The 14,556-nt window shown below is 35.2% G+C and overlaps 1 protein-coding gene across 1 annotated transcript in view; it reads right to left on the bottom strand.

Annotated features, from left to right (window-relative positions):
* Nucleotides 1-14,556, bottom strand: part of LOC107553899 (TOX high mobility group box family member 2-like) — a 114,236-nt gene that overhangs the window by 58,102 nt on the left and 41,578 nt on the right. Inside the window, exon 4 of the mRNA XM_016236249.1 lies at nt 10,802-10,861. Coding sequence (XP_016091735.1) covers nt 10,802-10,861 — 60 coding nt within the window. The remainder of the gene's footprint in view (nt 1-10,801; nt 10,862-14,556) is intronic.

Genomic DNA, 14,556 nt, shown 5'->3' with positions numbered 1-14,556 from the left:
ATTGTTTTTCAAGGGTTTACATAGGGTTATTTGTTACAGTTAGCAGCATTTGTTTAGAAAAGTATCCCAAACAATCATCTATCTAGACTCTTTTCTCTAGAGACAGGAAGAAATCACCCTAGTAAATAATGAATTATTCATGAATTAATAAATATAAATGCATGCATTTTAATTCTAAAAATGCAAAATGTACTTTAAGGGTTTTGGGATTCGTTTTAGTTCAGCTTGTAAAAGTAGTGTTTGCCAAGTCAAGTATTGCAAAAAACATCTCACTTGAGACAGGAAGAAAGCACCCTAATGAATTAATAAATATAAATGCATGCATTTCTAATTCTAATAATAGAATAAGCTTGTAATAGTTAGCCGTGTTTGCCAAGTCTTTTCACATGAGACAGAAAGAAACCACCCTAGTGAATTAATAATGAAGCAAGTCATATAAATGCATGCTTTACTAATTCTAAAAATGCAATATTTTCTTTAAGATAAAAGTATCCCAAAAAATCTACTCTTTTCTGTTGAGACAGGAAAACTAGCACCCTAGCAACGTCCTGTCAATCATCCAGCACACCCTAGCAACCAAACAGAAATAGGAAAAACATGTTTTGCATGGTTTGCCTTCAGAAAACTTAAAGATCCAGTCATTACGAGCTTTATTTATATGTCTATATGTGCTCATTTAGACAGGCAGGTATAAAGCAGCACCTTTTCCAACAGTGGATTGGATTATGGGCGTCTGCAGCGAGAGATAATTAATAAATATGCGGCTAAATGAAACCTAATTGCAACAGTCACACACACAGTCGTATTCACCCATAAATAAAGTGAATGTGCAGCCTACATACCATCTGCTCCAGTCTACATTATTCTGAGAGCATGTGGACGAGGCGAAACATTTAACCTTCAATGTGTTCACTCAAACACCATATGCTCAAGCGCCAATTTACAGTCTGAAATATCCAGAAATCTTTACATTCTCATCAGCCCAGTTCGACCCAAGTCGATTTTCTACAGTTCAATAGCACTTGAAGGAAACTTCTGGTAAATAAAAAAAAACTAAACTTTTTCTTTTGTACCTCGCTGTCGGCATCTTCCATACGCATATGCATGAACACACACACCGTTCTCAACAATATCAAATCAGAGCAGATGAGTCATGTTATAGAATTTGGGAATCATATGGGGAAAATAAAAATACTGCACAGGATTTTGGCTCTCTTCAAAGTTCTGTAACATCTTGCGTCAATGCAAAGAAAATAAGACAAGCAATATAAGCAATAAGGGGTGTTGCCATGACGATTTCCATGTCTTATTTTCTTTCAGATGTGCATGTGGATCAGCAATCGTCTTCAGAGTGCATGATTCAGTGTTTCGATAAAAGTCTGTGGAAATGTGCAATTTTCATGCCATGTATGACATATGCAGACATTTTTGCATACAATTTATTTCAGATTTTCAGATTGTTGTTTTTCTTATAGTTAATATTGTTCTGCTGAAATCATTTGAAAGCAAGTTGTGTAATATATATAAAAAAAACATTTAAATTGTACACATTAAGACTAATAAGAAAATACACTTAAAAAGTTGGGGTATTTTTTTTAAAGAAATTAATATTTTGTTCTGCAGGGATGCATCAAATTGATCAAAAGTGAGAATAAAGACGTTTATAATGTTACAAAAGATTTATATTTCAAATAAATGCTGTTCTTTTGAACGGTCTATTCATCTGTGAAGCCTGAAAAATAAAATGTATCACAGTTTCCACAAAAATATTGGATAGCACAACTGTTTTCAACATTGATAATAATCAGAAATGTTTCTTGAGCAGCAAATCAGCATATTATACTGATTTCTGAAGATCATGTGACGCTGAAGACTGGAGGAATGATGCTGAAAATACAGCTGCGCATCACAGAAATAAATTACATTTTAACTTATATTCACATAGAAAATAGTTATTGTAAATTATAATATTATTTCACAATTTTACTGTATGTTTGATCAAATAAATGCAGCCTTGGCGAGCAGAAGAGACTTATTTTGAAAACATATAGCTGTAAGTAAGCATTACCAGTATATCACAGAGTTAACCCAACATGTTTAGTCTATTTTCCCACTTTCACTGAAAACCCGTCCTCATTTTCCCGTCACGCTCCTCTCAGGTGGAACGGCGGTCTCGCCTTATTGATTGACAGCTTGTGTTTGCTTAACTTTGGTGTGGCGTCATTTTTCATTAAACCTAACCTTGTGAGTTGTTATGTTCATTCTGTGTCTTTCATAAAGCAGCTATAAATAGTAAGATGATTCAATCAACAAGAAAAGGGGAATGACACCGTCTCGCTCTGTCATTGCACTCCATTTGAGCATTATGAGAATTCTGGGAAATCTTAGGTCATTATTACTGCACACTGCACTGGAAGAGAAACGCAATGTGAATGTTAGAGACAGAACGAGAGCAGAGGGGAATCAAACTAACGATGAACACTCAGGTCACATGAGACGAAGCTGCTGCGCGACGTGACATCAGCCAGATATTCACAGCAAATGTCACTGAAATACAGACGTGACGTGTTTTTAGGAGTCTTTCAGCACATAAGTTCATATGGCGTGTGATCGCTGCAGAAATTGGGTTCATGAAGAGTTTACAAGGGATTGTTAATTGCTAATCAAATCGAAAAAGACATTCCAGCTATTCTGCAAAATCTACTAAGCTGACCTCCTAGTATGAGTTATTGTTAATATATATATATTTTTTTATTATATTTTCTGTTTTCATTTGAATTCTTCTTAAGGATCATGTGACTCGAAAGACTGGAGAAATGATGCTGAAAATTCAGCATTGCATCACAGGAATAAATTACATGTTAACATGTATTACAATAGAAAACTGTTATTTTAAACTGCAATAATATTTCAGAGTTTTACTGCTTTTACTGTATTTTGTAATTGGGTTCATGACGAGTTTATATGGGATTGTTAATTGCTAATCAAATCAAATACTACTACAGCTATTGTTAATATTATGTATTTTCGATTTTCTGTTTTCATTTTCATTTTAGTTAAAGTTTCAGTCATTTTGTTGTGTTTTATTTAAATTTTTTTAAACGTGTCTATAGTTTATTACATTTTAGTTTTAGTTTTGTTTTTGTTTTATTTATTTTAATATTTCAACTTAATCTAAACAAAAATTTGAGAAACTGCAATAATATTTCAGAGTTTTACTGCTTTTACTGTATTTTGTAATTGGGTTCATGACGAGTTTATATGGGATTGTTAATTGCTAATCAAATCAAATACTACTACAGCTATTGTTAATATTATGAATTTTCGATTTTCTGTTTTCATTTTAGTTAAAGTTTCAGTCATTTTGTTGTGTTTTATTTAAATTTTTTTAAACGTGTCTATAGTTTATTACATTTTAGTTTTAGTTTTGTTTTTGTTTTATTTATTTTAATATTTCAACTTAATCTAAACAAAAATTTGAAATATTGCCTTGGCAACTAACTGAAATAAAAAGTAAAGTTAATAAAGTTTAAGCTTTTATGTATATATTTTTTATTTTAGTTCATTTTTAATTTATTTAAAATAACAAAACATTTTTTTTATGGTTTTAGTTCATCTAAAAAAAAAAATTTAATAGTGGCATGCGATCTGTGTACCTGTGGCTCTGCTGAGGCACTATTGAGTCTTCAGCTCGGATCCACTGTTTCTCATCTTTCTCTTGAAAATATCCCATAGATTCCATACGGGGTTCAGGTCAGGCATGTTGGCTGGCCAATCAAGCACAGTAATATCATGGTCAGCAAACCACTTGGAAGTGGTTTTGTCACTGTGGGCAAGCGCTAAAGTCCCGCTGGAAAAGAAAATCAGCATCTCCATAAAGCTTGTCATCTGATGGAAGCATAAAGTGCTCCAAAATCTCCTGGTAGATGGCTGCATTGACTTTGGACTTGATAAAATACAATGGAGCAACACCAGCAGATGTCATGGTACCCAAATCATCACTGACTTCAGAAACTTCACACTGGACTTCAAGCAGCTTGGATTCTGTGCCTTTCCAGTCTTCCTCCAGACTCCAGACCTTAATTTCCAAATGAAATGCAAAATGTACTTTTATCTGAAAAGAGGACTTTGGAGCACTGAGCAACAGTCCAGTTATTTTTCTCCTTAGCCCAGGTAAGATTCTTCTGACGTTGTTTCTGTTTCGAAAGTGGCTTGGTAGCCCTTTTCCTGAAGACATCTGAGCGTGGTGACTCTTGATGCACTGACTCCAGTTTCAGTCCACTCCTTGTGAAGCTCTCCCAAGTGTTTGAATCGGCTTTGTTGACAGTGTTCTCAAGCTTGCTGTCATCCCTGTTGCTTGTGCACCTTTTCCAATTTCTTCCTTCCAGTCAACTTTGCATTTAATATGCTTTGATACAGCACTCTGTGAACAGCCGCTCTTTCAGTAATGAGCTTCTGTGACTTACCCTCTTTGTGGAGGGTGTCAATGATTGTCTTCTGGACCATTGCCAAGTCAGCAGTCTTACCCATTATTGGGGTTTCAAAGAACAAGAGATACCCGGAATTTATACTGTAGGGATGGTCATTTAATGAAACTCAACATAAATATTCTAATATTTTGAGATACTGGATTTTTTACTTTTATGAGCTTTAAGCTCTAATCATCAAAATGAAAACAAAAAACTTTTGAAATGTTCTACTTTACATGTAATGAATCTAAAGTATGTGAAAGTTTCACTTTTTGAAATGTTACACGCACAACTTTTTCACGATATTCTAATTTTTTGAGATGCACCTGTACATTTCAATGTGATGCCTGTTCGAGAAGATGTAGCAACAGTATGCTCCCTTAATATAAAAAATATTCCATTGAACACTGAAAGTCTCAATAAAAATGGATAAATCACTTTAAAAAATCTAATAATGAATAGATTTTTACCCAAGCAGCTAGTATGCCGCTTAGAGAGCATGTAGACAGCAGTTTGCACACTACTGTAGATGCACACTAAGAATCTTACAAACACATTATCTTATAAATATCACACACTGGAGTGAATCATCACAATCTGCATTCAGCATCAATATGAAACTTTGTTTTTACTAAATTCAGGCCTGATCAAACAGTGAAAGCTCACTGTACTGAGACTTGCATGTTACACATGGAACAAAACACTGATAAATGAGTTCAGCATTCAACAATATACAGTATGCAGTGACACAGACCTACACAATATCAACACAATATACGTGAAGACTCATCATAGCCTCCTTCTCCTGTCAGTTTTGCTCATGCATGCAGACAGACAGCTTCACGACACTCAAAACAATTACTTTCATAATTTCTTTTAATTTCTTTTAATTTAATGTCCTGATATACTCATCAAAGCTAAACTGTTGAGTGTTTACGGTTTTATCTGCCATCTCAACCACATTTCAGGTCAAGTCAGCAGTCTCACAATACAAACGTCACTTCAGCAACGTCTTTTTACACAAACAAAATGTTCCTCAGTTCTCAGTAACGTCATCACCTGATTGAAGGCTGCCAAACTTTTGAACGGTACTGCATTTATTTACTGTATGCTGATCTAAAATCTTTAGATAACAACATAATGCTTTTCAAACTCACAACTCATTTAATTTCGTTTAATAGCATTCCGTGCTGCGATGTTAATGACATTTAAATAAAAAATGCTATGAAAACTCTCATGAAAAGACTAAGATCTATGAGGTTTCATGAAATCCTTGAGGTTGCAAAGGATGTTTTCATTTTGCACAGGGAAAATGACACTACAGTGATGTTTCCTTGAGCAGCTTGAGCTTGTTCTGTGTCTTATATGACATGATATAATGACATAACTAAATGAATACACAAAAACTTAGAAGCACACAAGATATGAGCAGCTGAGGAAATGTTTATCTGTCTGCTTTAAACACGAGCAATGCTGCAGGAGATGATACACTTTTACTGTATACACATGATATCAAGGATTCTTAAAGTCATATAAAAGACTATAAACTACTGGTTACACAAGCGACTTGAATAAACACTCGGCTGCATTTGTTAACAGTTCAGTGTCAGTGAAATATTCCAAAGACTGATGGGGAGAATCTCATGAAAACACACGGCCAGCTCATGATTCAGCCCCAAAATCAGAAGAGAGAAACAAGAAATCACATTTTGCATAAAGAAAATTAAAACTATGTTAGACTTTTTGCATCATAATATTATTTCCATGATAACTGAGCACATTTTCCCTCAAATTATCATTACTGAAATGCATCCAGATGTTACTTTTGAGTAAATGATGCCCTTGATGCTCTGCAGTGAATCTCATTAGGTTTGTTTTTTATTTAAATCAGCATAAATTGCATGCTTGCGAAATGCATTTTCCTTTCAGATATAAAAGCATTACAACAAATATTACCACACTGCATGTAACTAGTGGACTAAGACCCAAAAATAAAGGTTGCTGATCTGTTCTGATGCATAAAAAAAGCTAAAAAACTAATATTGCATTTCACTAATGAGAGTTTGAGGGTAAATGTCCTTAATTGTCATGAAAATAATGGCAAGCAATGCAAAAAATCTTAATGATCCTAAACCAGGCTTCATTGTCTTTATGCAAAATCTAAATTGCACGGTGAAATGTGAGCAGCACATGTTGTTTTGGGTTTAATGAGATTCACCCGGTGATCAGAGACATTCAGGCCGGTTTGTGAGAGAATGTGAGCTTTGCTGTGGCATCAAATCTGGCCGTCCAGCGATCTCTCTCAGCTTTTGTTTTCTGACTGACTCTCTGCTTGCTCAGCAATCGACTATAGAAATATTTTGGCAGGCTCGCGCTTTGTTTTCATTTGACAAAAGATGTGTGGTGGTAGCGGGGCGAGGGGGCAGGGCGACGGGCCGGCGCTCGCTCCCTCGCTTTTTTTTCAATCTAAACAGCAGGAGGAAGTTGTAAATCATAGTAATGTACTCTGCCGTAATTCGAACCAGCAGGGAGAGCAGCACACACACACACACACACAACATACGGCGTGAGTTTACAGTCGGCACAAAGACGCTTTAATCAGTGAAAATGAGCCAGATCCCCAATCACAGCCAGTCACAGAAAATACACTTATCACACATCCTTTCTCTATATAGATAACTTTCACATGCTTCTTCTCCCTCTGGTGCTGTTTGATCATTTTTTGACAGATTTTTTTTTAAAGAATTTTCAGCATGGTACACAACTTAGTAAAGGTTTCGGCACTTGCTATGTGAACAAAAACGAAAAAATAAATAAATAAATAGTCACACTTGTACTCGTCGTGGTCGAAAATGACTGCACTGGAAATGAATGGGAAGCAAATTTCATCTAGTGGAAACATTTAGTAATCCACCAAATAAAATCTTACTAAAAGCTCATTTGTTGCAATATCATCTCCAAATTTGGAATACAACTTATTTAGATTTATTTGATTTTCACATAGCTTTAGAGTGAATAACGTTTTGGAAAAAAACTAAAACGATTAATCGCATCCAAAATAAACGTTTTTGTTTACATAATATATGTGTGTGTGCTGTGTATATTTATTATGTATATATAAAGACACACACATACAGCATATATTTTGAAAATATTTACGTGTATGCATTTATATCATATATAAATATATTTAATATATAAAAATGTAACATATTTTTCTTAAATATACACATGCATGTGTGTGTATTTTTATATACATAATAAATATACACAGCACACACACATATATTATGTAAACAAAAACGTTTATTTTGGATGCGATTAATCGCGATTAATTGTTTGATATCACTAATAATATATACATATATTTTTTGTGCATTTTTCATAATTATAAATTATACAAAACTTTTTTTTTAGATTGACTTTTTTTTCTTTTTTTTTGACTTCAACAAATACTCTGCCAAGTGTCTTCTTTTAAAAAAGATCAAACTTAAACCTGTGCTTCAAAGCATTCCCGTGTCCCTCCTCATTAATCCTAGAATCAATCCTAAAATGAATCTTGGCCCCGACAGCCGAGTTTTGGATCAATGCATGTAAACTTTCTCAGTTCTGGATTCCTCATCTTGACGAAGCCCTCGTCAACCTTCAGCAGCAGACTCTCTCTCTTTTCTGACGTCTCAGATCCGCAGCCAAACGCTCCTCTGGAAGAGTTTTCTCTGTCGTTCCTCTCACATGCCCGCTTTCTCTAATCACAGGCCTACTTGGCAACCAAAGCTCCGGGAAGCAATCAATAAAACCTTGTTACTCTAATTGTGAGATTATAATCTTGACCGCGACGTCTTCTGCATACTCAAACGCCGAGTCCATTAGAGACGTTTCCCAGCTACTTTCTTCAGCCAAGAATGCAAATGCAAAGACTAACATTTACGCTGCGCTATCACATGCAGATGAACTTCAGCTGATAAAGGAGGAGTAAATTGACACAGTGGTGGAGGACGGCTTAGCATGCTAATCAGAAGCTGTGTTTTCAGAATAAGATCACATTCAAAGCCATAGTTTACACAAAACCAGAAAATCTGTCATTATTTACTCTCATATTTACCCTTATGTCATTCCAAACCAGTATGCTGTTATAATTCATACAATATATACTGTATATATATATATAGGCCTATATATTCCCAAATAAGCTTCCTTTGCTCACTAAAACTGCATTTATTTGCATTTATTTGCTGCATTTATTTAAAAATACAGTAAAAACTGTTAAAATTGTGACATATTATTACAATTTAAAATGGCTGTGAATATCTATGTGAATACCTTGTAAAATTAAATGTATTTCTGTGATGCGCAGCTGAATTTTCAGCATCATTACTGCAGTCTTCAGTGTCACATGATCTTCAGAAATCACTCTAATATGCTGATCTGCTGCTCGAGAAACATTTCTGATTATTATCAATGTTGAAAACAGTTGTGCTGCACAATATTTTTGTGGCGACTGTGATACATTTAATTTTCCAGGATTCACAGATGAACAGAAAGTTCAAAAGAAATTAGATTTTTAGGTGAAATATTCCAATACTCTTACATTGCAATTGGCCGTGAGGAAGTGATGGAAATTCACCAAAACACCATGCAGACAGAAGCAGCATTGATGTTTTTCTCTGTTATCAATTCTCTGGCTATATCTGTCTGTCTCTCTCATTCTCAGCTCCATTCAGCTTTCTGCTCTCTCTCTCTCTCTCTCTCTCTTGTTGGGCTGCTATCGATCGCCCGAGTCGGCTGGAGGTCAACCCTCGGCGGACTCCAGACTCTTTTGTTGGCGGCGGTTACCGTGGCGGTCCTCCGTGACCCTGAACACACAGAGGGCTCGTTAGGGGCCAAGCGGAGACGATCTCTCCCCTACAATCAGACGAGGTCAGAGGTCGCAGGAGGACAGCTCGGTCGACGTGAATGTGAAGACTCCTGGGAAGAACGAGGCGCCTGATCTGAGACAAAACGAGTGTGTGATGGACCGGCGATCAGACCCGTTTCCATGGCATTCATCTTCAATGGAGGCTTTTCAAATAGAATCCGTTTCAAAGTAACAGCGAATGGAAAATATCAAACAGCCAGAACGTCCAGTACAGTGCGCACATGTTGAATTATGAATTATAATGTCAGATTCTGAGATGCTGTAAAGAGCAACTTGAGCTTCAGCGGAAGAATCTGAGTCACATGATCAATGACACATTTATTTACATTTGATTAGTCGCATATATAATGCAGAATCATTTAATATCTATGTACTCATAAAACCTTACAATATTTCTATAATAGTTATATATTTTCAAAATGTTTACTTATAAGACCTTTCTAAAACATTTCTGTAATATGGATGTTTCACAAAATGCTAAAACGTTTTTCCCTTACGTTTCATTAGTTACATAGAAATAATGCAAAACATTTTTTTATATTTGATATTTATAATTTATTGCATTCCGTTTTACTTATAAAACCTTACAGTGTTTATATTTCTATAATATTAATATTTCTCAAAATTCTAGAACTTTGTTTATTTTTTAGGCATGAATTTATTTACTTACATTTGATTAGTCACATAATGCAGAATCTTTTATTATTTATAAATATAAATTGTAAATTATATATAAGTGTGAGTGTGAGTGTGAGTGTGAGTGTGTGAGTGAGTGAGAGTGTGAGTGTGAGTGTGAGTGTGAGTGTGAGTGTGAGTGTGAGTGTGTGAGTGAGTGAGTGAGTGAGTGTGTGAGTGTGAGTGTGAGTGTGAGTGTGTGAGTGAGTGAGTGAGAGTGAGAGTGAGAGTGTGAGTGTGAGTGTGAGTGTGAGTGTGCGTGTGCATGTGCGCGTGCATGTGTGTGTGTGTGTCTGTGTGTAACATTACAGCGTTAAAAATCAGTCTGAACGGCCTGAACCTGGTCGAGATACGCAGACAGATGTCAAATACGAGTCTCAGAGTAAACAAACCAAGACAAAAGGAGTGAAAGAGCGAGAGTAGAGGACGTTTTTCAGATCTTCTTCTAGTTTCATCCACCATAGAACTATGACTGAATGATATATTGAATATGTGCACAATACATTCATGATTTATCCATTAATATTGGTGAAAAGCACATCATTAGACTAGTTTGACGATTGCTCCTCGTCTAATAAGAAAGTCCAGATCATGCATTTCAGAACAACGTTGAGCTCTAAGCCACATGAAAATCAAAAATACGACTAAACAAAATGTTATTTCATTGGAAAAGATTTAAATACAGAAATAAGGATGAACGAAACGCTGTAAAGCCAGGCTTTCTTTCAAGTTTGAATCTTACCTGACTCGGGGAGAGGAACTCTTGGTTGTTCTCACTCATGTACATGTTGTCACCATCAAACTGCGGACAGATGGAGAGAAGAAGATTAAAGTTTGATTGGTCAGACAGCCGAGATAAAGGAAAATGATTGGCATATCAGACAGAACGTGGAAAAAAGGGAAAGAACAATTCCATCAAAACCGTCAGAGAGACACGGAGAGAGAAAGAGACTGTGGATCTGCTACAAACTCTAGTGTGCAGCCTATCTAGACAGCATCTTAGGGCACGTTCTTCGTCTTCTGGTTTAATTCTAAAGCAGCATTGCAACATTTCTACTGAATACTGAAATGTTTTGATTCTAGATCGAAGCTTTAATGTGAACACTACCTTTATAAGAGAGCAAAATATCAGCCATCATATTGGATTCTATGGTGTTTGCTAAAACCACAGAAATCAATATGACATTACAAACTCAACAGACGGTTCAGAAAAGTGGACAGTAGGTCAGCACAATATATCAGTTAGAATATCAGTACAATATCGTTTCATAAAATATAAATAAATAGCATTTTATATAATAATAACAATGATAACATACATTTTATATTAAATATAAAAACCTAAAATATTATATATACAATTTTTTTTATTATTATATTTACATTATATCAATTTTGCATTATTGGTCTCATTATATCATATATTTTTATTATATCATATATTATTTTACCAAAATCCAACTTTTATACTGAATACTAAATCATGTTTAAACTTTAAACTGGACCTTAAATATGAACGCTGCCTTTATAGGAAGGCAAAGGCCATCATATTGGTTTTTGACTATGTAAATATTAATAATACTGATATTGGTTTTGGGCCATCAGTTGTCAGCTTTCACATGATAATATTTAATATAATTTGGTAAAAAATGGTAGCATCTAAATGAACTCGTTTTATTGAAATAAAAATGAGTGTTTAGCATCACTGAATCAACCTAAATACATTATCTTAGAGCAAAAATAAATAAATAAAAAATAAAATATGATATCATAATTTTTATGGGTTGAATAAGGTAAAATAGCTCTTTATGCTAACAATTGCAGGTCATCACTTTTTACAGTGCATTTATACTATGTATTTATACTAATAGAAACTTAAAATATTTATATTTCTCTAAGTATCTCCTGTTTTGAATGAATTTAATTGCATTTATAATCAAATTAATAACGCATTGCACAACTGCATCACATTAAAGATCACATTGTCATTTTAGCACAGTGCAAAAAGTCAAACACATGCTGATATTTCATTTGCAAACAACTTTTGCTACTGACAGACTGAACAGGTCAAAACGAGACAGCAAAACCATCCTGGGTCTGAAATGATGGAGCGGTGCGAAGGAAGGATATGACAGCTCGAAAGAGAGAATTTGAAAACCGACCACAATTGCCCTGCAGCGCGTGTCCTCAGACTGAAAGGTTGAGCACAAACACGTCGCTCATGCCTTTATGATTCTGAACGAAATTACTCATAACTTCAGCTTTAAATGCAAGAGCAGGACGAGCGCAGCCACCAAACACTGTCAGAACTGCGCAGAGCGTCTCTCTTATGAGCTCTGACAGCTGTCAAATATAAGAGAAGAGACAGACACATACAGTTGCAAACAATTTATTAACAAATCCTGGCGAACAATATAAAAACACATCATCAAACGGCTAATCCGAGGAGTGCAGAGGAAGCCTTCTTTATTATGACTGAAGAAATATAAAGGACTCAATTAACTTGCTAATCGTTTCTTTATAGTTATGTCTTAATTGCTTCATAATCACTCATCAGACAAAACCTTATTGGAAACCACCAAGCAACAGTCATATTAACACAACAAATATCAGACAAACAAGCCAAAACAAAATAGAGCTCCGCAAACAGGAGGTGCGTCAGTGCGGTGTTTGCTAAAACCACAGAAATCAATACGATACTAGAAACTCAACAGACGTTCAGAAAAGCAGATAGTAGGTAATGCACAATATATCAGTTAACATACAGCATCGGTTTCATAAAACATTTGCATTTTTTGCATTATTGATTTTATAATATTATTACATATATTTGAGATTTTTATACATATTATATTTTTATATTATTTATTTAAAATTATGGATTTAAAATTATTTATTTATATATATATATTTTAATTTATAAAAAGTTTCAAAAATTAATAAAACGATTAGAGATTTATTGCAAAAGCTGCATTTATGAGAAGGCTAAACATTGGCTATCATATTGATTTATACATTATTCATTTTGGTGATGATATTGTTTATGGGACATCATAGAGATCTTCATATCAGCATGAACCAAAATGCATATCAGCATCAATGCAAAGTGCAACCAAAATGCATATTGCATGTGCATCCCTAGTAGATGACATTTAACTTTATGTTTTATGTTTTGTGGGAAAGATCACAACATCTCACATGCATTTAGTGTATCACCTGCTGTACATTCCAGATATATGGATCACACACACACACACGCACACACACACACACACACACACACACACACACAGGTTTGTTTTTGTGAAAAGTGGGGACTCTCCATAGGCGTAATGGTTTTTATACTGTACAGACCGTATATTCTATTGCCCTACACCAACCCTACCCCTAAACCTACCCCTCACAGGAAACTTTCTGCATTTTTACTTTCTCATAAAAACTCATAAGCTTGTTTCCTCATGGGGATTTCAAAAATGTCCCCACAAGGTCAAAATTTACTAGTATTACTATTCTTGTGGGGACATTTGGTCCCCATAACGTGATAAATATCAGGTACACGCACACACACACACACACACACACACATGCACAGAGTGAGAATGAGAGAGTTTCTCTCTTTCTGTGCCTCCTCATCTCTCTCTCTCTCTCAGAGAAATGTGATATTACACTGGCGTATAATGACAAAGCCGTCAAACAGCTGATGGGGGTCGTAGAGCATTTCCAATGTGAACACCTCCCTCCCCCACATGCATATTATATGGATATGAGTGTGTGTGGGTGTGTATGTGTGTGTGTGTGTGTGTGTGTGAGAGAGAGAGCTAAACAGTCATCATGCATTTATATATTCCATACTGCAAACTGCAGCATCAATAATACAGTATTACAGCATCTCATTGCACACACACACACACACACACACACACACACACATGACTAAAGGCAGCGCTGATAGTTTTGTTGATCGTCTTCTTCTAGAAACGCAGCAGCATATCTGACCCCCCACCCCACCTCTAATTAAGATGCAAATATATCCAAACGCACTATAGACATCTTCACAAATTACACCCTTTCACTGTGTGTGTGTGTGTGTGTGAGTGTGTGGGGGTGGTGTGAAGTTAAAATGGAAGATTAAAAGACTTTCCCCCTTATCTGTAGATTCTATTACATTCAGACATGTGTGCACAGAAATATACACAATATAGCGTTTAAACATTTGGGGTCAGTATGATTTATTTTAAAGAATGTGGCAAGGATGCATTAAATTGATCAGAAGTGACAGTAAAGTCATTTCAAATGTAACAAAAGATTTCTATTCCAATTAAATGCTGTTCTTGTGAACTTTCTATTCATCTGTGAAGCCTGAAAAATTAAATGTATCACAGTTTCCTCAACAATATTGGGCAGCACAACTCAATTGTTTCAACATTGATAATAATCAGAAATGTTTCTTGAGCAGCAAATCAGCATATTAGACTGATTTCTGAAGATCATGTGACA

This window comes from Sinocyclocheilus grahami, unplaced genomic scaffold (assembly GCF_001515645.1).
Source record: "Sinocyclocheilus grahami isolate Dianchi unplaced genomic scaffold, SAMN03320097.WGS_v1.1 scaffold485.1, whole genome shotgun sequence".
Taxonomy (NCBI): domain Eukaryota; kingdom Metazoa; phylum Chordata; class Actinopteri; order Cypriniformes; family Cyprinidae; genus Sinocyclocheilus; species Sinocyclocheilus grahami.
Note: the sequence above shows the minus strand (reverse complement) of the source record. Positions and strands in the feature narration are given on the sequence as shown.